Below are 24261 nucleotides of genomic sequence, written 5' to 3'. Positions count from 1 at the left end.
CTCCAGATTTTGCGCTGTCCCCAAACGGCCAAATATGGGTTCCCGTTAAATTTGAAACCTGATTCGTATACTAAAGCTCTTCACGTTTGTAGGGATGCCCAACATGTCCATATTTACTGTGGAATTATGGAGAAAAGCCAGAAAAAAGCCAACTCAAACAAATCCAGATTTCGACAATTATGTTGCTAAACGGCCAAATATGGGTTGCCGTTGAATTTGAAACCTGATTCGCATACGTACGGTCTTCACGTCTGTAGGGATGCCCAACATGTCCATATCTACTGTGGAATTATGGAGAAAAGCCAGAAAATTCTGGAAAAAAGCCAACTCAGACAAATACAGATTTCGAAAATTATGTTGCTAAACCTCCTGACTTTGCTCTGTCCCCAAACGGCCAAATATGGGCTCCTGTTGAATTTGAAACCTGTTTCGCATACGTAAGGTCTTCACGTTTGTAGCAATGCCCAACATATCCATATCTACTGTGGAATTATGTAGAAAAGCCAGAAAATTCCACAAAAAAGCCAACTCAAACAAATCCAGATTTCGACAATTATGTTGCTAAACCTCCTGACTTTGCGCTGTCCCCAAATGGCCAAATATGGGTTCCTGTTGAATTTGAAACCTGATTCGCATACTTCAGCTCTTCACGTCTGTAGGGATGCCCAACATATCCATATCTACTGTGGAATTATGTAGAAAAGCCAGAAAATTCCAGAAAAAAGCCAACTCAAACAAATCCAGATTTCGACAATTATGTTGCTAAACCTCCTGACTTTGCGCTGTCCCCAAACGGCCAAATATGGGTTCCCGTTAAAATTGAAACCTGATTTGCATACTACAGCTCTTCACGTTTGTAGGGATGTCCAACATGTCCATATCTACTGTGGAATTATGGAGAAAAGCCAGAAAAAAGCCAACTCAAACAAATCCAGATTTCGACAATTATGTTGCTAAACGGCCAAATATGGGTTGCCGTTGAATTTGAACCTGATTCGCATACGTAAGGTCTTCACGTTTGTAGCGATGCCCAACATATCCATATCTACTGTGGAATTATGGAGAAAAGCCAGAAAATTCCAGAAAAAAGCCAACTCAAACAAATCCAGATTTCAACAATTATGTTGCTAAACCTCCTGACTTTGCGCTGTCCCCAAATGGCCAAATATGGGTTCCCGTTGAATTTGAAACCTGATTCGCATACTTCAGCTCTTCACGTCTGTAGGGATGCCCAACATGTCCATATCTACTGTGGAATTATGGAGAAAAGCCAGAAAATTCCAGAAAAAAGCCAACTCAAACAAATCCAGATTTCGACAATTATGTTGCTAAACGGCCAAATATGGGTTGCCGTTGAATTTGAAACCTTATTCGCATACGTCAGCTATTCACGTTTGTAGGGATGCCCAAGATGTCCATATCTACTGTGTAATTATGGAGAAAAGCCAGAAAATTCCAGAAAAAAGCCAACTCAGACAAATACAGATTTCGACAATTATGTTGCTAAACCTCCTGACTTTGCGCTGTCTCCAAACGGCCAAATATGGGTTCCCGTTGAATTTGAATCCTGACTTGAATACGTAAGGTCTTCACGTTTGTAGCGATGCCCAACATGTCCATATCTACTGTGGAATTATGGAGAAAAGCCAGAAAAAAACCAACTCAAACAAATCCAGATTTCGAAAATTATGTTGCTAAACCTCCTGACTTTGCGCTGTCCCCAAACGGCCAAATATGGGTTCCCGGTGAATTTGAAACCTGATTCGCATACGTAAGGTCTTCACGTTTGTACGGATGCCCAACATGTCCATATCTACAGTGGAATTTTGGAGAAAAGCCAGAAAATTTCCGAAAAAAGCCAACTCAAACAAATCCAGATTTCAACAATAATGTTGCTAAACCTCCTGACTTTGCGCTGTCCCCAAACGAACAAATATGGGTTACCGTTGAATTTGAAACCTGATTCGCATACGTCAACTCTTCATGTTTGTAGGGATGCCCAACATGTCCATACCTACAGTGGAATTTTGGAGAAAAGCCAGAAAATTCCAGAAAAAAGCCAACTCAAACAAATCCAGATTTTGACAATTATGTTGCTAAACCTCCTGACATTGTGCTGTCCCCAAACGGCCAAATATGGGATGCCGTTGAATTTGAAACCTGATTCGCATACGTAAGGTCTTCAAGTTTGTAGCGATGCCCAACATGTCCATATCTACAGTGGAATTTTGGAGAAAAGCCAGAAAATTCCCCAAAAAAGCCAACTCAAACAAATCCAGATTTCAACAATAATGTTACTAAACCTCCTGACTTTGCGCTGTCCCCAAACTGCCAAATATGAGTTCCCGTTGAATTTGAAACCTGATTCGCATACGTCAGCTCTTCACGTTTGTAAGGATGCCCAACATGTCCATATCTACTTTGCAGTTATGGAGAAAAGCCAGAAAATTCCGGAAAAAAACCAACTCAGACAAATACAGATTTCGACAATTATGTTGCTAAACCTCCTGACTTTGCGCTGTCCCCAAACGGCCAAATATGGGTTCCCGTTGAATTTGAAACCTGATTCGCATACGACAGCTATTCACGTTTGTAGGGATACCCAAGATGGCCATATCTACTGTGTAATTATGGAGAAAAGCCATAAAATTCCAGAAAAAAGCCAACTCAGACAAATACAGATTTCGACAATTATGTTGCTAAACCTCCTGAAATTGCGCTGTCCCCAAACGGTCAAATATGGGTTGCTGTTGAATTTGAAACGTGATTCGCATATGTAAGGGCTTCACGTTTGTAGGGATGCCCAACATGTCCATATCTACAGTGGAATTATGGAGAAAAGCCAGAAAAAAAACAACTCAAAGAAATCCTGATTTCGACAATTATGTTGCTAAACCTGCTGACTTTGCGCTGTCCCCAAACGGCCAAATATGGGTTCCCGTTGAATTTGAAACCTGATTCGCATACGGCAGCACTTCACGTTTGTAGGGATGCCCAACATGTCCATATCTACTGTGGAATTATGGAGAAAAGCCAGAAAATTACAGAAAAAAGCCAACTCAAACAAATACAGATTTTGACAATAATGTTGCTAAACCTCCTGACATTGTGCTGTCCCCAAACGGCCAAATATGGGTTGCCGTTGAATTTGAAACCTGATTCGCATACGTAAGGTCTTCAAGTTTGTAGGGATGCCCAACATGTCCATATCTACAGTGGAATTTTGGAGAAAAGCCAGAAAATTCCCCAAAAAAGCCAACTCAAACAAATCCAGATTTCAACAATAATGTTACTAAACCTCCTGACTTTGCGCTGTCCCCAAACAGCCAATTATGAGTTCCCGTTGAATTTGAAACCTGATTCGCATACGTCAGCTCTTCACGTTTGTAGGGATGCCCAACATGTCCATATCTACTTTGCAGTTATGGAGAAAAGCCAGAAAATTCCGGAAAAAAACCAACTCAGACAAATACAGATTTCGACAATTATGTTGCTAAACCTCCTGACTTTGCTCTGTCCCCAAATGGCCAAATATGAGTTTCCGATGAATTTGAAACCTGATTCGCATACGTCAGCTATTCACGTTTGTAGGGATGCAAAAGATGTCCATATCTACTGTGGAATTATGGAGAAAAGCCAGAAAAAAGCCAACTCAGACAAATACAGATTTCGACAATTATGTTGCTAAATCTCCTGACTTTGCGCTGTCCCCAAATGGCCAAATATGGGTTCCCGTTGAATTTGAAACCTGATTCGCATACGTAAGGTCTTCACGTTTGTAGAGATGCCCAACATGTCCATATCTACTGTGGAATTATGGAGAAAATTCCAGAAAAAAGCCAACTCAAACAAATCCAGATTTCGACAATTTTGTTATAAACGACCAAATATGGGTTGCCGTTGAATTTGAAACCTGATTCGCATACGTCAGCTATTCACGTTTGTAGGGATACCCAAGATGGCCATATCTACTGTGTAATTATGGAGAAAAGCCATAAAATTCCAGAAAAAAGCCAACTCAGACAAATACAGATTTCGACAATTATGTTGCTATAAACCTCCTGAAATTGCGCTGTCCCCAAACGGTCAAATATGGGTTGCTGTTGAATTTGAAACGTGATTCGCATATGTAAGGGCTTCACGTTTGTAGGGATGCCCAACATGTCCATATCTACAGTGGAATTATGGAGAAAAGCCAGAAAAAAAACAACTCAAAGAAATCCTGATTTCGACAATTATGTTGCTAAACCTCCTGACTTTGCGCTGTCCCCAAACGGCCAAATATTGGTTCCCGTTGAATTTGAAAGCTGATTCGCATACGTAAGGTCTTCACGTTTGTAGGGATGCCCAACACATCCATATCTACTGTGGAATTATGGAGAAAATCCAGAAAATTCAAGAAAACCGCCAACTCAAACAAATACAGATCTCCAGGGTAGATATGGACAGCCTGGGCATCAATGGGAATTGTAGAATCTGTATGTGAATCAGCTTTAAAATTCAACGGGGAGCCATATTTGGCCATTTAGGGCCAGTGCAAAGTCAGGCACTTTAGCAATAGAATTGTCAAAATGTATTTTTGGTTGGCGCTGGGTTTTCTCCATAACTCCAGGGTAGATATGGACAGGCTGGGCATCAATGGGAATTGTAATATCTGTAGTATGTGAATCAGCTTTAAAATTCAACGGGGAGCCATATTTGGCCATTTTGGGCTAGTGCAAAGTCAGGCACTTTAGCAATAGAAATGTCAAAATGTTGATTTGGTTGGAGCTGGGTTTTCTCCATAACCCCAGGGTAGATATGGACAGGCTGGGCATCAATGGGAATTGTAGAATCTGTAGTATGTGAATCAGCTTTAAAATTCAACAGGGAGCCATATTTGGCCATTTGGGTCCAGTGCAAAGTCAGGCACTTTAGCAATAGAATTGTCAAAATGTTGATTTGATTTGATTTGGTTTGAGCTGGGTTTTCTCCATAACTCCAGGGTAGATATGGACAGGCTGGGCATCAATGGGAATTGTAATATCTGTAGTATGTGAATCAGCTTTAAAATTCAATGGGGACTCATATTTCGCCATTTGGGGCCAGTACAAAGTCAGGCACTTTAGCAATAGAATTGTCAAAATGTTGATTTGATTTGATTTGGTTGGAGCTGGGTTTTCTCCATAACTCCAGGGTAGATATGGACAGCCTGGGCATCAAGGGGAATTGTAGAATCTGTAGTATGTGAATCAGCTTTAAAATTCAACGGGGAGCCATATTTGGCCATTTAGGGCCAGTGCAAAGTCAGGCACTTTAGCAATAGAATTGTCAAAATGTATCTTTGGTTGGAGCTGGGTTTTCTCCATAACTCCAGGGTAGATATGGACAGGCTGGGCATCAATGGGAATTGTAATATCTGTAGTATGTGAATCAGCTTTAAAATTCAACAAGGAGCCATATTTGGCCATTTGGGGCCAGTGCAAAGTCAGGCACTTTAGCAATAGAATTGTCAAAATGTTGATTTGATTTGGTTGGAGCTGGGTTTTCTCCATAAATCCAGGGTAGATATGGACAGGCTGGGCATCAATGGGAATTGTAGTATCTGTAGTATGTGAATCAGCTTTAAAATTCAACGGGGAGCCATATTTGGCCATTTTGGGCTAGTGCAAAGTCAGGCACTTTAGCAATAGAAATGTCAAAATGTTGATTTGGTTGGAGCTGGGTTTTCTCCATAACCCCAGGGTAGATATGGACAGGCTGGGCATCAATGGGAATTGTAGTATCTGTAGTATGTGAATCAGCTTTAAAATTCAACGGGGAGCCATTTCTGGCCATTTGGGGCCAGTGCAAAGTCAGGCACTTTAGCAATAGAATTGTCAAAATGTTGATTTGATTTGATTTAGTTGGAGCTGGGTTTTCTCCATAACCCAAGGGTACATATGGACAGGCTGGGCATCAATGGGAATTGTAATATCTGTAGTATGTGAATCAGCTTTAAAATTCAACGGGGAGCCATTTTTGGCCATTTGGGGCCAATGCAAAGTCAGGCACTTTAACAATAGAATTGTCAAAATGTTGATTTGATTTGGTTGGAGCTGGGTTTTCTCCATAACTCCAGGGTAGATATGGACAGCCTGGGCATCAATGGGAATTGTAGAATCTGTAGTATGTGAATCAGCTTTAAAATTCAACGGGGAGCCATTTTTGGCCATTTGGGGCCAGTGCAAAGTCAGGCACTTTAGCAATAGAATTATCAAAATGTTGATTTGATTTGGTTGGAGCTGGGTTTTCTCCATAACTCCAGGGTAGATATGGACAGGCTGGGCATCAATGGGAATTGTAGTATCTGTAGTATGTGAATCAGCTTTAAAATTCAACAGGGAGCCATATTTGGCCTTTTGAGGCCAGTGCAACGTCAGGCACTTTAGCAATAGAATTGTCAAAATGTTGATTTGATTTGATTTGTTTGGAGCTGGGTTTTCTCCACAATTCAAGGGTAGATATGGCTATGATGGGAAGGGGAGAAGCTGTAGTATGTGAATCAGGTTTTTAAATTCAACGGGGACCTATATTTGGCCATTTGGGGCCAATGCAAAGTCAGGCACTTTAGCAATAGAATCGTCAAAATCTCGATTTCTTTGGAGCTGGGTTTTCTCCATAATTCAAGGGTAGATATGGACATGCTGGGCATCAGTGTGAAGGGGAGGAGCTGTAGTATGTGAATCAGGTTTTTGAATTCCACGGGTACCTATATTTGGCCATTTGGGGGCAGTGCAAAGTCAGGCACATTAGCAATAGAATCGTCAAAATCTTGATTTCTTTGGAGCTGGGTTTTTTCCATAATTCCAGGGTAGATATGGACATGCTGGGCATCATTGGGAAGGGGAAGAGCTGTAGTATGTGAATCAGGTTTCAAATTAAATGGGGACCCATATTTGGCCATTTGGGGGGCAGTGCAATGTCAGGCACTTTAGCAATAGAATCGTCAAAATCTTTATTTCTTTGGAGCTGGGTTTTCTCCATAATTCCAGGGTAGATATGGACATACTGGGCATCAATGGGAAGGGGAGGAGCTGTAGTATGTGATTCAGGTTTCACATTCAACGGGGACCCATATTTGGCCATTTGGGGACAGTGCAAAGTCAGGCACTTTAGCAATAGAATTTTCAAAATCTCGATTTATTTGGAGCTGGGTTTTCTCCATATTCCAGGGTAGATATGGACATGCCGGGCATCATTGGGAAGGGGAAGAGCTGTAGTATGTGATTCAGGTTTCACATTCAACGGGGACCCATATTTGGCCATTTGGGGACAGTGCAAAATTCAGGCACTTTAGCAATAGAATCGTCAAAATCTCGATTTCTTTGGAACTGGGTTTTCTCCATAATTCCATGGCTCTCTGATGACATCACGTTTGTAAAACCCAAAACCTCTATGAATGAAGAGATCTCTCGCCGGGTGCGGTGCCGCGCGCCTGTAATCGAAGTTAAGAGGCTGACGCTGGTGGATCGTTTGAGCTCAGGAATTCTGAGCTGCAGCGGACTATGCCGATCGGGTGTCCGCACAAAGTATCAGTATCGATATGGTGCTCCTGGGAGAGCCCAGGACCACCAGGTCGTCTAAGGAGGGGTGCACTGGCCCAGGTTGGAGACAGAGCAGGTCAATGCCCCCGTGCCACTCAATAGTGGGATCGCGCCTGTGAATAGACGCTGTAGTGCAGCCTGAGTAATACAGCGGGAGCCAGTCTTTTTACACTCTTTCTACTGTTCAACACACAGCTGGTATACCACACACGCTCAACAACGTTACAGTATGTTACAGCAGCTTCTTCACTGCTTTCCTTGTTCCCATGAATACCTTCAGAAACCAGTTGTGTTTGTTTGTCCTCCATCGCCTCCACCTGGACAAGAGGAGCAATGACATCATCACACCAATTCATTCTCCGGCTTTTTACCTCAGGTTTCCATTTATAATTGTCTTTTCAGCTGTCTCATTCAACAAACATGCAACTAAATAAACAGAAATATTGTGACCATGTCTCCATGTCTAACAGACACACAGCATCCAAGTGTAGCACTGTCGCTGTGCGTCTGTTTGTTGTCATGATTGTCCTGTGTGCAGTGGGTGAAAGCAGGCTACATTTGCTCAACAGCTGTACTGAAGTAGGCTGTGAGTTTGAGGTGAGTATTTCTATTTTTAAACTGATACTCTAATCCACTACATCTCAGGGGCAAATATTATACTCTTTACTTCACTATATATATTTGACAGCTAAGGGCTGCAAGTTACTTCGAAGATAAAAGTTTAAGATACAAATTATAGGGGCGCCTGGGTAGCTCACCTGGTAGAGCGCGCGCCCATGTACAGAGGCTCAGTCCTCAACGCAGCGGCCGCAGGTTCGGTTCGGACCAGCAACCCTTTGCTGCATGTCATTCCCCATTTCTCTCCCCTTTCATGTCTAATCTGTCCTGTCACAAATAAAGGCCTAAAAGAATCTTTAAAAAATCAAACGATACAAACTATAGAATACAATCAATTATAAAAAAAGAAATAATGATTTATTCATTTGGTCATTTATCAAATAGTTGTTAAAAAATAGTGTAGCCTAATATGTCCAATGATCTTATATTTCTTCTTTCTGAATTCTCTGACAAGCCATAATAAAAGGTTAGGCTACTAATTGCCTGTTTGTGAGTGTATAACAGTTGGGTCAGTTTGACCTGTAACATATTGGATGTCATTTTTTTCCTACAGATTATAGGAGGGTTAAATAATCCTAAAGATGTGAACTGTATGGCCTTAACAGACGTATAACAGGAGAGCTCAGGAGAGCTTAATAGAGCTCACTCTGTACACATCCACACAGTCCTAACCATTAGGCAATAAGAGAAAGCAGCTGTGTGGGGGAACCAGGCTTCACTAAATGAACAAAAGGCTCACATATTATCAACATATTACTAGTCTGACAAGTTCAGAATCCAGAAAAGGGTCTAAGGCTTTTAAATCTCATCACACCTACATTTAAATGTGACGCTGCTCCTCTGTCAGAGAAATGTTGGAGGGAAAAGTAGCCCCAAACCAGAAGTCTTCTCTCTTTTATTAAAGGACAATTCCGGCGCAAAACGAACCTAGGGGTTATTAGCAGATGTGTACCCACTCTGTCACTCTCTGGGACATGTTTTCATGCTAATCGAATGAGTTTTTAGCTTGAAAGACGCTAGCACAGACCGTCGATTAGCTTACAACGCTAGTATTCGGGGCACAGGGAACGTAAAAACAAATCGCTATTTATACCACTAAAAAGGCTCAAAATATCACCAAACTTCAACGGTAGCATAATGAGGGTCCCTAAATGTTAACCGAAGCATTGAGAACTTTGTAAGTGTACAGACAGTTTATTGAAAAGATAGATTATAAAGACACTCACGTTCACGTTTACATGCCGCCGCCGTCTTGGAAACCAGTCATGACCTAGCCTACAGCTGGCGATGCAAACTAAAATCAAAAGCAATTTGCTCAATATATCTGAAATAATCGCACTCTGCATAACTTGTCTAGTGTACTTACTCAGTGGATAACTGTCCATCTGGTCCCTCCGAAAAAGTTTCAAGTACAGCCCTGTTTATCAGAAAGGGGAAATCTTCAAACTGTACAAAACACTGCGTCTCTTGGGCATCGCGACACAACAGGTCCCACTCCGTGTAACACAGACACTCCTGTTCGGTGGCCATAGCTTCACAATGTCCGCAGGGACACCACCAGTTTCCCGAAGTACGAGGCTGTGTTGCAGCATTGACTACCGGTAGCTCTCTCTCTCTTGTAGCCCTTTCACAGAGCACCCGCAGCTCTTCGTTCAATAAACTGTCTGTACACTTACAAAGTTCTCAATGTTTCGGTTAAAGGGATACTTCACCGATTTAGCATTAAGCTTTGTATCAGTAGAAACCCGGTAGTATTTTTGAATGACCGTGCTTCCCTCCCTCATGTCCCCCTGAGAGGGGAGATCTCTGTATCGAGGGCCTGGAAAAAAGCCTCTTATGGCGCAAAAATCGTCATTTTGCGTCATAAGAGGCTTTTTTGCCCAGAGGCTGTGGACTACAGACTACAGCCAGTAGTAGGACCTACTTCCACATGTTGTCAACCCGCCCATAGGGGGTTGGACTGCCGACATTCTCCGAAATTTCACAAAACAAAACGAGTGTCAGCCATCTTGAATCCTCGTGTAGTGTGGCTTCTCAGCATCAAAACTTTAGATAGATTTATTCATCCCGAAGGAAATTTTAGAACAACAATTATGTGCATTCAAACTACCGCACACATGTACCACCGGGATACATTGGTACAGATCGGAGAATATGCAGGACACTTTATTACAGACGGAATACTCGACACACTACATGAGCTTCGCCCGCCTGCTATGGAGACCAGCAGGGGGGGACGTTGAACGAGTTTGTGGGTGGCAAAATCGTGTTTGTTGTCCGCTCATTAGACAACAAACTGGACTAGATTCAACCAACGAAACTCCCAACGCGAGTTCAAAGACTGCTGTGTTTTTGTTGTTGTGGAAACAATTGCTTTATCGGACTATCCAGCTACGGACTATCCAGCTACCAAGCTGCTCTGTCACCAGGTAAGGCTAGCTAGTGGAGGTGAGCTGTATTAACACGGACTGCCTGGTGCAGAAATGGGGGGTGCTTATATCCAACTAACTGCTAACTGCTGGTGGAGTTTGTGACTGTTAAATACCGACCATTCTACATTACATGCAAATTTGTATACTCAGTGATACAGTCTACCAAGCGCTAATGCTAGTAGCTAGCTATGTGTTAGCTGAACTTTACGGAGCATATCATGTGTGTACACTAAATGTAGCCTGTTTCTCGTATGTTGTTTTTATATAATGTCGTTTTCATATATTTTAATTGTGTAACCAATTGAGCCACGGTGAAACGCTGTTTCGTGTATATGGTTGAAATGAGAATAAAACACACTAAAGTTGAGTTGACTGTCTCACTGTCTGTCTGTAACGGTAGGCGTGGCTTGGGGGTAGACGCTAAAGCAGCAAAGCAAGTGCATTCTGGGATTTGGTGTCTTTCATTCACATGAGCCAAAAACACATTTTCTGTCTTTTCTCGGCCTAGAAGGCACCAATTTCTAAAAAAAATTCACATTTCTATTACATATAAGTGACCCAATTTAAAGATATATTCATCTTTCCAACAGTGAAATATCCCTTTAACATTTTGGGACCCTCATTATGCTATCGTTGAAGTTTGGTGATATTTTGAGCCTTTTTAGTGGTATAAATAGCAATTTGTTTTTACGTTCCCTGTGCCCCGAATACTAGCGTTGTAAGCTAATCGGCGGTCCGCGCTAGCGTCTTGCAAGCTAAAAACTAATTCGATTAGCATGAAAACATGTCCCAGAGAGTGACAGACACATCTGTTAATAACCCCGAGGTTTGTTTTGCACCGGAATTGTCCTTTAATCAAATAAAGAAAATATGTCCAGACTGTGATCCACTTTTCAGCTGCTCAGTTTTTATGGTCACATGTTGTATTGTGATAGCCTATATGACTCAGATTGAGTTGTTGTCTGCAGCATCGTCTGCTCCCTGTAATAAAGAGCTATTTACTTTGGCAGTGATTGTAGATTCAACTCCTGTGTTTTAAATGCTGCTTGTACAGTTGCTTTTTGATTTACATTTACATTTCAATCACAGATTTTAAATATCAGTTACTGATTCATGCAACCTGCTGACATGATAGAGAACATGAATGCAAGACAACAGAAAAGAAGTCTCATATAGCCTGTACGCTTTTTAAAGATAAAGTAGGCCTAGTGATCTTTATTCAAAGGTTTTATCAGTGAGGGAGTTTTACAGATGCTGATCAGCCTTCAACTCTGCAGCTGCATTCTTTATTTTCGACACTAGATGCAGGTGGAGCGTGCTCTATGATGACATCACGTTTGTAAAACCCAAAACCTCTGACCTATGAATGAAGAGATCTCTCGCCGGGTGCGGTGCCAAAGCCCCCATGCCACTCAGTGGTGGGATCGCGCCTGTGAATAGACGCTGTAGAGCAGCCTGAGTAATACAGCGGGGGACCCAGTCTTTTTACACTCTTTCTACTGTTCAACACACAGCTGGGATAACACACACGCTCAACAACAACGTTACAGTATGTTACAGCAGCTTCTTCACTGCTTCTTTATTTCCTTGTTCTCATGGAAACCATCAGAAACCAGTTGTGTTTGTTTGTCCTCCACCTGGACAAGAGGAGCAATGACATCATCACACCAATTCATTCTCCGGCTTTTTAACTCAGGTTTCCATTCATAATTGTCATTTCAGCTGTCTCATTCAACAAACATGCAACTAAATAAACAAAGAAATATTATGATCATGTCTCCATCTCTAACAGACACACAGCATCACAGTGCAGCACTGTTGCTGTGCTTCTGTTTGTTGTCATGATTGCCTGTGTGTAGTGGGGGTAAGCAGGCTATTTGCTCAACAGCTGGACTGAAGTAGGCTGTGAATTTGATGTATTTTTACTCTACTCGAGTATTTCCATTTTTTCAGAGAAATGTTGGAGGGAACACAGCTAATTGGGAATCACATTTGTAGTGGTGATGTCCTCCGTGGACGGTTCCATCACTTTACGTACGCGAAATGATCTTGAAGAATGTATCTTTAACAAAAATAATTAGGCCACACCGATGTTTGCTTTTATCACTTTAACTTACAAAATCACATTCAACATTTTTCTCCACTGCACAAATGTTAGGCTACACAGTCGTGTACCGTCTTGTGTAAAATGGTTCGCTCCACCTGCAGCCTTCAGTCTATAAACTCCTGCAAAGCTCTTTAAGCCCCTTAGTTTTATTTCTGACTTCAGCAAAGATGAGTCACGGAGACCGTTACACCTCGTCGTCCTACCGGAAGATTTTTGGGGATTCTCCCAAGTTCCCCGTGTCCTCCTCTCGCATGGGCAGCGCCTCTCACCGGGGCTCCCCGGGGCTCAGGTCCATGGCTGGCTCCCGCAACAGCGGGTCCTCCCTGAGCCTGTACAGACGGGTCGGCCGCTCCACCTCTTATTCTCCGGTACACAGCGACTCCCTTGACTTGACCCAGACCTCCGTGGTCAACAATGAATTCAAAGTTATTAGAACTAACGAGAAGGAGCAGCTGCAGGTATGTGTGACGGGTTGAAACAAATGATTAACTCTTGTAACACTTCTCACAGCTAATCCGGTCCAAAATTTCTGACTAATTCACTTCCAATTCTAGTGTCCAGTGACGGACTGGCCATCTGGAATTTGGGCAAATGCCAGAAGGGCCGCCCCCCTATTGACCCCTATGGGCCACTACTGATAATATGTCTTTGGTTAATTTTTATTTGGTTATTTTATGCATACAAATATTCTAGATTGTACTGGGCCGGTGTGTTGCAAATGCCAGGGCCGTTTTTTGATCCCACTCCGTCACTGCTAGTGTCATTGAGTATCTGAGTAGGACTAAATCAGTTTAGATAGAAAAGAATGACCTCATTCAGATTTTTATGAAGCCCTTAACTGCAAACAGTTCATTGTTTTTACCATGATGAAAGTAACAATCATTTTCAAATCTTGCAAAAGGTGGCCTGGCCCTTCTACTACTCAAAGATCGTATCCAGACACGCTTTAAGTGCTTTAACGGGTGTAAACAATAAAACGAATAATGGCTGAGTTCCAGATAGCTTCTATAGTTTCAGGGTCCTTGTACTGTACACGTTGGCTCACTCACAATCATGACTTACAGAGCCACTTAAATAGAACAGAGCCATCATTAATGTTGTCAATCAGAGATTGTAAAAAATAATGGATTTAGCATCAGTGACTTAACCCATTGGTTTATGGACTGGCTTTTCGAAAGCCAGCAGTTTGCATTTTGACTGTCACCATTTTGGTATTTTGGACAAGAGGGCCGAGCTGGGGAAGATGACACGGCTAAGCCAGTGTCATCAATGGTTTCAACGGCGCTTGCCGTTTTTCACACGGCTGACGCGAGTCTTTGTCGGCTTTGTTTGCTGGCTGGTAAACGCAGACCTTCGGGTACTGGCGCCATTCATCTGCATGTACAGCAGTAGGACACAGAAAATTGGCAGACTTTCCTTTAAGTTACCAGCTAACGATGCCCTGAAACATGCTGGCTGGCTGCCAGCTGCCGGCATAACTTTCGTATATTTACAGTTTGAATTTCGTCATGCCACTTATAGAACATCTACCCCAATGTCTTATAAAGCTAACTATGGTGTCCGATTTCAATTTAATGCATTTTTGTGAACATTAGGAGTTTCGTTTCAGAGGTCTAAGAGGAGGCTAGCTAGCTCTCATTGATAAAGCTCCATCCAGCAGCAGGCTCTATCAATGAGACTCGCGGACAAGAGGCGTTTATTTCCCCAATCGTTTGTTTAAATAACTCAACACACATATCCATTATAAGATTAACTGGAAACTGCAGTAAGAGATTGCGGGCGTAACACACACGTATCACTCACACACAGCGGCCATTTAGCAGGAAGAGTTAATTAATTGTTATATCCTCTTTGTCACTGCGATAATCAGTGCTTTGTCGGCACTGTCGGTACACGATCCGTTCTGCACATGCGCAAAATGTTCGCGCATGCGCGGTTGTACGAGGATTTACGACACTGCACGATCTGTTCCACGCTTCCGGTCGACAGCCAAGCTAACGTTAGTTTAGCCAAAGAATTTCTAATATGGGAAGAAGTTCCACTCTCTCGTTACTTCCGGCTTCTGAACTGGTTGCAGTTCCACCAGAGTTCCATATAGGGGGCGCTCACAGGCCAGTGCAGAATGAATGGGACTCTATGGAGCTATACCCCTCAAAATCCACTTTTCTCAGAATATCATTTTTTGTCTAGTAATTTGAATGTTGCATTTGAAAGGGGAGGCTAAGAAAATACACACTGCTGGGTGTTAGATTTTTTTAAAGTGGCTTTTTTGTTCTAAAAAGCCTTTTAAAATGTCAATGACGTCATACACATACGGCCAGAGATACTGCTTTACGGCAAGCTCTGAGTCGCTTCCTTTTTTCTCTCGAGGCATCGACAACACAGCTGACAGGTTAGACTCTCCCTGTCAATACACATGCTAGAAAGAGGTTTGCTAATGTTTTAAAGACCACGCCGAAATATTCACTCTGACATTCTGGTTCTGCTTCGGATGCCGTCAAGCGGGATCTCCGATCGTAATCAGTCCTTCACTGACCAATCAGCATTCATTAGCAGAATGCTAGCGTGTTATGGGCAACAACGACTCAACCTGTAACAAATCGAAAGGGCATAAGTACTCGTTCATTCAACTTTTGACCTATAACCCATGTTGAACTTGCAAAAACTACAATCAAATCTGAGATTTCTCAACGACAATCAGGCGAAAGAGACAAATTTAGCTGTCTAGCTCCATAGAGTCCCATTCATTTTGCACTGGACCGTGATCACCCCCAGTGGAACTCTGGTGGAACTGCAACCAAAGTAGGTACAATGGGGCTAAATAGGGAGTGGAACGGCTTTCCATAGACAGGCTTTGGTTTAGCTAACAGCTAATTCGGCTAACCGCTAGCTGATTGTAGCGGTCTGCCGTTAGCCTCCACAGGCAAGCTAACGTTAGTTTAGCTAACGGCTCATTCGGCTAACCGCTAGCTGATTGTAGCGGTCTGCCGTTAGCCTCCACAGGCAAGCTAACGTTAGTTTAGCTAACAGCTAATTCGGCTAACTGCTAGCTGAGACAGCATGTAATAACTTTAAAAGACCCTCAAAATAAAACTTGAAAATAAACGTTGACATATATAACAAACACCTAACATATATAACAGCTGTTACGTCAGTTCTACTTTACTTGTGCTCATTTAAAATACAATCACTCAATACTTGTCTTTATTGTTATTACTGTGAAGTCTTAATTTAGCTGTAGCCTGCTTTTCCCATTACGTTTGAGTTAACGTTATTTTATTAGACTGAATCTAGCTGTCAGCTAGCGGTTAGCCGATAGCAGATTAGCTGTTAGTTAAACTAACGTTAGCTTCCCGGTGGAGGCTAGCCATAGGCTAGCGTGGAACAAATCGTGCAGGTCATATCCTCGGTAAAACAGTATTATCTTGCGCATGTGCAGAACGGATCGTGCAGGCAGAACGGATCGTGTACCGACACAGACAACGGAGCTAGCTAGCAAAACAAACCCAGCCCGCCAGAACGGAAGTGGATTGCATCGACGGGAGGAGTTTAGGATGTAGAGCGGAAACGGCTCAAAAACTTGTGTATTGAAAAAGACTTGAAACTTGCCAGATCTCGTGAGACAAATAAGCAACCAGGCCTGTGAAAACAAGCCCAAAACAAGCGACTTTTTCTATGGAGCCCCCCTAGGTTCTGGGAAGAGAAAAATAAATTAACTGTGTGCACGGTTTTACAATCCGTGGGGACGGATTTTAGATTGTCAATTTACATCCATGTGGACAGATTGGTAAACTGTGCGCAGTTTTGCAAAACTGTACACACTGTAGTTTTATTTTTCTCCCCCCTGAGCTTCAGGACAATGATCACAAGAGGGCGTTAAACCACCTTTTAACATTATTTAACATTAGAAAACTGATGGGATATCAAATATAGACTGATGTACCAAGTACATTATATACACAGTAAACCTCTGATAATATTTGCACACACAAATAAATATCCTGAAGTCACAAATTCTTTATTTATTATTGCAGGGACTGCAGAAGATCCCATTTTTAAATAACTATAACCCAGAAACAGGAGAAATTATTGATAATCTTAGTGTGCAGCAATAAAGTGGCTCCTGCTCTGATAAACAAATGAGTGAAAAAACAGATTACCCTGCTCTGCCTCTGATTGGCTAGTTCTCGTTGCCATCTGGGTCAGAGCCAAGAAGCAGGATGTGGGTGGAGCTGGTTGACAACCGCCATTCAAAAACACAAGAAGACGAAGAAGTATGTGGGTGGGAAAAAACTCTGCTGTCTCCGATGTGTATGGAGAAAGGAGTACATTTAAATAACATATAGAAAATATCTGCTTGACAACTATGGAGCTGGGAACAAGCCCAAATAAGCAACTACACTTTAGGAACAAGCCCAAAAAAACCGCGACCCGCGACTACCAATATTTGTAAGCGACTTTACAGAAAAACAAGCCCAAATTCGCTTATAATAAGCGGACTTGGCAACACTGATTGAGACCATTGAGACCATAAACTAGTTGAGGTAATAAATTAAGTGAGAAGTAGGTTTATTTTCCCATAGACACATTAGCCATAATGACTTTTTAAGGTGCTTTTATGTCAAAGTTGTGTTTAGAGATTGTTCTGCTGTCCCAAAGTTGAAAAATAAATGCAACTTTAAGCTTGTCTATTGCAGCTTTAACACATTGTTAGTTATGAATTAATTCACATTGTGTTAAAAAGTATAAGCTATTAAAATAACTGGATTTTAAAGTTTGGATGGTAAATGATATTAGATGCAGGACCTTTTACAGCAAGTTTAAGGTTAAGTGAATCAAGTGGTCTGCTGCCTCTCTGGTGTTCCAACTCTATGGAGGATTGTGTGTGATGATAAACAAGCGTTTATCCTGTTGCATAGGGTCTGAACGACCGCTTCGCCGTGTTCATTGATAAAGTGCGGCACCTGGAGCAGCAGAATAAGGTGTTAGAGATGGAGCTGGTGTCACTACGGCAGAAGCAGGGTGAGCCGTCCCGTGTGGCTCATCTCTACCAGCAGGAGCTGATAGAACTGCGCTCACAGGTGGATGAGCTGAGCCGGGACAAAAACCGCATCCTGATCGAGAGGAACAACATGGAGGACGAGCTGCAGGTAAAACCATTGGCTGGTATTAGGATAAGGAGAATGTACAGGGGCGGTTCTAGGGAGGGGCAAGGGTGATCACTGCTCCTTTAATATTAAGCCTCGATTCCCCCTCTGGCCCCCTAACTGTGGCAAATATTTTCATACATTTTTAACCCCATCTTTATTACCAAATGAGGGGATATTATTAATGTACAGTGATGAATAAAATGTAGGTCAACACTGAACTGAGTATATTATTACATGTGTATTGTTAGTCTTTTGTAGAACTCAACCTATGGAGGGTTGGTAGTATGTAACACTTTTGCTTAATTTATTTGGTACCCCTAAAATCGCATGTGGCCCCAGCCTGACCCCTTTCTTCCACTCTGTTTTTATATATCCTGTATCCTATTAGTATTTACTGCTGCAAAGCCCAATTTCCATGTAGAAATCAGTCATTATTTCATCTTTACCATCATCTTTCTCTTTGTGTCATCCAACATCCCTCCCATCCTCTCATGTCTGAACTCTCCTCTCATGTCTCACTTCAGAAGCTCAGTGTGAAGTATGATGAGGAGGTGAAGGTACGGGAGGAAGCTGAGCAGACCTTGAGGTCCTTCCGGAAGGATGTGGATGACGCCACAGCCGTTCGCCTGGACCTGGAGCGCCGTGTGGAGTCACTGATGGATGAAATCTCCTTCCTGAGGAAAGTGCACGATGAGGAAATCCAGGAGCTGAGCAGCATGATGGAGGAGCAGCATGTCTCCGTGGAGCTCGAACCCGCCAAACCGGACCTCACCTCGGCTCTGAAGGAGATCCGCAACCAGTACGAGTCCATCGCCTCCAAAAACCTGCAGTCTGCCGAGGAGTGGTACAAGAGCAAGTTTGCTAGCCTCAGCGAGCAGGCCGCCAGGACCAACGAGGCCATGCGGGCTAGCAGGGAGGAGATCAGTGAGTTCAGGAGGCAGCTGCAGTCCAAGACGATTGAGATAGAGTCCCTGAGGAGCGCCAACGAGTCTTTGGAGAGGCAGATCACAGAGATGGAGGATGCACACAACGCTGAAGTCACAGCCATGCAGGCAGATTTTCTCATTTACCTCTTCTGGTCTCTGGCCATGCAGTTAGTAGTTTTAGTTATCCAGGTTTAGAGATTTCTGACTCCACCCCAATACAATGGAGGTAAATGGAATTTCATTTGGGTGCACTGAAAACTTTATTTTTCTTTATGGTCTATTGCTTTGATAAAAATTAGTTCCATGGGCAAATAAAACCATTTTTACATATATAACCAATAGTTTGGGTGAAGTAACCCTTTAATATTTAACTTAACATTTTAGACAAGCATAACACAAAATAAGGATATTATGTACAAATACACCAAAATCTTATAGTACACAAAGTTGCTGTGACAGAATGTTTACCATTGAAATAATATGTATAGCATAAAACTATCTACAAAAAACGTGATGTAGTAATGTATGTATGGGCGTGCCGATAAAGGCAAAACTGAAACTAATTCCATGCATTTTTTTGAGCAGGCATTGTAACAGTAAAAGATACACTATTAAAATGTGCTAGGAAATAAAATAACCCAGTCACCTGCAGAAGCACTGCTGGCACAGTCTGCATGGAGGTCATTACCGCCTACAACTCTGGAATAATAGGATTGGAAGGGAGCAGATCTCAGGCTCAAGTTCCTCATAATTATGTCACAGCTTGAGTAAAGCTGTTAGCTAAAGGCAGTTACACACCAACCAGACGGCCGACCGTTGGCGGAAAAGGCAGCTGGACTGATCAGTCTCCCCGAGTTGGTCAAAAAAGTGCCTCGGAACACACCAAAGCGAGGAGACGTAATACGTCTCCATAACAGCAGTCCCAAAAAATGAAAACCGGCAGCTGATTGGACGAACGTGTCACATGGATCTGGCTGCTGCTTCCGGATTTTTGATTTTTCGAACGGCCATTACTGGCGACTCATTCAGATTACGATCTCATATTGTACTAAAATAGTTCACTGAAACGTGTTTCTGAAAACATTTTAAGCGAGAAATAGGCCATGCAGTTGCTGAATCTGTCTTCATTTCAGATTGACAAAGGTCAGTTTAAAAGATTTTGAGAGGCTTAGTCACGCTCATCCTGCTTGACATTTCCGGGTGAGTCCCGACCATAGGTCCCGACTGCCCTGTCTCTGAATGAGCATGTCAGGTCGGCGAAAATGAAGGCCCATAGCTCCTCCAACGGATGACGGCACGGAACACACCAAACAGACTTGAGTCACTGACCTCGCCAGTAGGGTTGGGCATCGTTTGGATTTTAACGATTCTGATTCCAATTTCGATTCTTCCTTTCGATTCCGGTTCTTATCGATTCTCGATTCTGATTCTTTGAGGGGTGGAGTTGAAACGGGTCACATGTTTATTTCACAAATAAGAGGAAAGTTTTATTTTGATTCAATGGTGGGTTGCAGTTTTACCGGAATTTTTCAATGTAAAATAAAGCCACACTAGAGCGCTGCTTACTGTGCTCCAAGGCTGCAACACAACAAGCGCCTGGCCGCTACAGAAACCAAAACTTGCGCATGTTAAATTTGGAACCCATGATCAGATTTGAAACCAAATCCTCCAAACGATCCTAAACGATTCCAATAAAGAAACGATTCCACTGGAATCGTAATTTTTGAAACGATTCCAAGTAGGAATCAGTTCTCGATGCCCAGCCCTACTCGCCAGACTGTCCAACGGCCGATTATCGGCCCGGTGTGTAACTGCTTTAAGGGAGCCCCAACCTTTATATGTCAAGGACTGGGTCAAGGCGAGGAGCATACGGACTATCTTACAATTTAAAAAATTCACTCATACGCTCTCTGAATGTCATTCTTATGCCAACCTCTTAGGTCCCTGTGCCCAAGATCCATCTAACAGAAAAATTCTCTGATAAAAGCTAAATTAACAGTGTCTCCAAAAAATTTTTTTTAGTAATTTCACAACTAGTGACTTCTTGGAGTTTTTCCTGGCAACCTCACAGTGACAATAAAACTTCAAGAAGTCACTGTTCCCAGCCAAGAACTAACCAGCGCATAACCTTCCCCCTAAACTACAACATTACACTTTGGTAATTGTTGGCAGGTTTTATTACCTTTTGGACAAAGCCAGCTCAGGTGTTTCCCACTGTTTCTAGTCATTGTGCTAAGCTTGGCTAACTGGCTGCCGACAGTAGCTTCATATTTACCAGACAGATACGAGAGTGGTATCGATCTTCTCATCTAAACATCGGCAAGACAGTTAATCAACTATTCCTTTGACAGCAAAAGGCAGTATCAGAAAACTCACACACACACTAAAATGTGACAAAAGCCACTTTAAAATAGGTGGAAATTACAAACAAGTAAATCCTGCCTGTAATAATAACCTGTCTCAAATACAGTTATTTCTTTACATCAAGTAAGTTTGACAATTTAGGGCCCTGTATTAACGATCTAAGCGCACGGCGTGAAGCGCATGGTGCAGGTGCGTTTAGTGCGTGTCCATATCCACTTTTGCTAGTTTGACGGTGGAAAAAAGGGTCCGTGCACATGGTTCAAAAGGGTTGTACTTAGTGTCTTCATTAATTCATAGGTGTGTTTTGGGCGTAACATGCAATAAACCAATCAGAGTGTCATCTCCCATTCCCTTTAAAAGCCAGGCGCGTTTGTACCTTGGCGCATTGCTGTTATGATGGCGGATTTGCACCGTCATATTTTTATTTGTAATCTTTTGCATGTTTGTGTGGTGCTGCGCTTCCCTGTGTGTGTGTAACAAGCATTGTGTGTGCGCGCGCTGTGCACGAGCCTAGGCGCATTTTACTAATTTGCTGTTAAAATAACAATGAAATGCTGCACTATTGACTTTAGACCAGGTATTTGTTGGTCAATGGCGCGATCACTTCCCGTTGCCTCAAGATTAGCCTGGGAAAACCCTGACGAACTTCCAGCAAATTTGAGATTTGCTCTGCAAGTCAGTCTGGCCAAGAGCCCATTCAAGCCAATTTCCAATTTTTCCAAATCGAGGCACCAATCACAACCGTTGAGGCGGACTTTACATGATGACGATAGCGCAGCGACGGCGAGCAGCTTTTTGTTTACGTTCAACATGACAGCTACCGAAGTGTAGCAACCCATTGATGCCGCTGTCACTGCTACGTCACCCGGATCATTGGTCTGACTGGTTGAAGGACTATCCAATGCGCCCAGAGGCATTTGAGCAGCGTCCGTTGGCGACCCACTCTCAGTTACAACTGAGAAGGGTCTGGTGTCAACCAGGCTACCTCAAGATAGCAATACGCCAAGAATGCACCTGAACACACCTCCCTGTAAGACCAGCACGCCCATGGGCGCAAAGATGGGCGCAGGTGCATTTGCTATTTAAACGACGTGGGCGCTGGACGGGAAACTGACAACTGCGTCGGTCTTAAACTAGCAAAGACACTTGCGTCGGGCTTTGCACCATGCTGTACCGGGTGCAAGATAGGGCCCTGAGTGTCAATATCGTCTAATTCAGGTTCAAGGTCTGAAGTGAGAACATGACCTTTCATGTGTGGTAGTCACGTTAACAAGCCTGTGTGACTGTGACACTGACTGAAAGTGTTATTAGGGAATTGACCCTGTGTGTCTATTAGATTACCATCTGACCTGCTAAATCAGACACAGGAAGGCCATCTGCTTTCACTGGCTTCTTATATAAGGTACAGCTAAGCCCCAAAGGTATTCCTTTAAGGGAACAATGGCCAACAGTTATAACACAGAAAAGCCTATCACAGTGGATTAAAAACAGTCTATATAGTACATGCTAAGTACGTGAATTTACTGTTAGACACTACGGATAATCTCCCTCCTTTTTTATTTCCAATGCCACAGGACACTATTGGCCACCTGGATACTGAGCTGAGGAACATGAAGGGTGAGATGGCCCAGCACCTGAGAGAGTATCAAGACCTGCTCAATGTCAAGATGGCCCTGGATATAGAGATAGCTGCCTACAGGTGCTCATTGCATTAAAGAGCAAACAGAACAAAAGATCTCTTGACCAGTAGACTATTTAATAAATCATTTAAGCATTGTGAGGTATTAAGTTTGACATTTGTTTCCTTTGGTCCTATGAGGAAACTGCTGGAGGGGGAGGAGACTCACTTTAACTCAGGGATATCCTTTGGTGCTGCCAGCTACAGCTACCAGCCTCGAGCGACAGCGTCCAGGAGCAGCCAGAGGGAGAAAGAGGGGGCCACCAAGGAAAGCTTCAAGGAGAGCAGTGAGGATAAAGATGAAGCAGACATCAACTCCAACAACTGAAGGAAGACAGGCAGGGAAATCTGGAAAGTGGGAAAAGAGATACGCCGTATATGTATAGTGAGTCATAGTCACATACTGTATTTGTTAAGTGCAACACTAAGACGTTTTGGAATTAGAGCTGGGTGATTACCAACATCTTGTAGCTGAAACATTCTTCTAATAAATACATTGGACGTTTTTCCTAGGACATAGGTCTCAGCATTTAGATGATCTTTGGACTCATCTAAGCTTCGTTTCGTTTATTTCACACATCATTGTATCATTAAAATACAATTTCAGAAGGTACAATGATCATATGTAGGCCACGTGAAATGGGGATCCCCAAACAAGCAACTAAAAGCTTTTCAGAGGGGGCCCAAGCAAACGTTCAACACTTATTACCAAAGGAAAATGACCTGAAAATCTAGAACAAATGCACTGTACATCCCTAGAGGAAATAAACATATAAATAATAAAAAAAATTTGACCAGGTATTGAATGTTCTGGGGATGGATTCTCATTTTGCTGCTGTGTGAGATTGCACTGAAACCTGTCTGGATTGCTCAGATAGACTTGTTTGTGTAGTTCCACTTCTGTTGTTGCAGCATCTTTTCAATGAACTTGTGCTATGAAGTTAGTCAAGACTATATCAGCTGTTAAATTTGATGTTCTAAGTTTGAGCTTTAACATGAGAGAGGTAAGGTTCAAAGTGTATAACAGTCACTCTATACTTATTAAAGCACTTTAGGGTGTATGGAGGACATCAGTGTTTTGCATTGTTTGGTTGTATCATACGACATTACAAAGGTTGGTTAACATGGTTTATTACGATGTACACAATGCATTAGCTGTGAAAAACATTCAGAACATGCAGTCCAACTGGTAGTACATGTCATCTCACCTGGCTGCAGTGTCAATGTATACACCTAGTGGAAAACCACTCACTGTTGGTTTAGTTGCACTGAATAACGCAATGAATAAAATGACAAATTGACTCAACTGTTTCCTCTGCTTTCATCTGCAAGTCAGCGTTTTCAGAAACACAGGAGTGTGTTCATTTAAGGCCACATCCAGTTAGATGTCAATCTCCATTAGCTCAAGCAACACCAGGAAA

The 24261-nt window shown here is 42.6% G+C and overlaps 1 protein-coding gene across 3 annotated transcripts; it reads left to right on the top strand.

The window, feature by feature from the left end:
• The first annotated feature begins 12856 nt into the window (after window positions 1-12856).
• inaa (internexin neuronal intermediate filament protein, alpha a) lies at window positions 12857-24143 on the top strand. 3 transcript variants are annotated; one of them, XR_004102378.2, is made up of 5 exons: window positions 12857-13180; window positions 17642-17872; window positions 18397-18950; window positions 22737-22861; window positions 22982-24143. XR_004102378.2 is itself a non-coding variant. In XM_031284094.2 (5 exons), the coding sequence occupies exons 1-5, from the start codon at window positions 12890-12892 to the stop codon at window positions 23166-23168; spliced, it is 1362 nt and encodes a 453-aa protein (XP_031139954.1). In that variant the 5' UTR covers window positions 12858-12889; the 3' UTR covers window positions 23169-24143. The 3 variants fall into 3 exon arrangements, 2 of the variants coding, with proteins under 2 accessions (XP_035848015.1, XP_031139954.1); XM_031284094.2 differs by having other exon boundaries at window positions 12858-13180; window positions 18397-18924; XM_035992122.1 differs by lacking the exon at window positions 22982-24143 and having other exon boundaries at window positions 18397-19024; window positions 22737-22856.
• The last annotated feature ends 118 nt before the right edge of the window (window positions 24144-24261 follow it).

This window comes from Sander lucioperca, chromosome 15 (assembly GCF_008315115.2).
Source record: "Sander lucioperca isolate FBNREF2018 chromosome 15, SLUC_FBN_1.2, whole genome shotgun sequence".
In the NCBI taxonomy this organism is placed as follows: domain Eukaryota; kingdom Metazoa; phylum Chordata; class Actinopteri; order Perciformes; family Percidae; genus Sander; species Sander lucioperca.
This window is presented reverse-complemented; position numbering and strand designations above follow the sequence as displayed.

Excerpts from the sequence above, each read along its gene's own strand:
- inaa (XM_031284094.2), top strand. The coding sequence starts at position 12,890 with ATGAGTCACGGAGACCGTTACACCTCGTCGTCCTACCGGAAGATTTTT. Across the intron at positions 13,181-17,641 it reads ACGAGAAGGAGCAGCTGCAG|GGTCTGAACGACCGCTTCGC; the intron begins GTATGTGTGACG and ends CCTGTTGCATAG. Across the intron at positions 18,925-22,736 it reads CTGAAGTCACAGCCATGCAG|GACACTATTGGCCACCTGGA; the intron begins GCAGATTTTCTC and ends CCAATGCCACAG.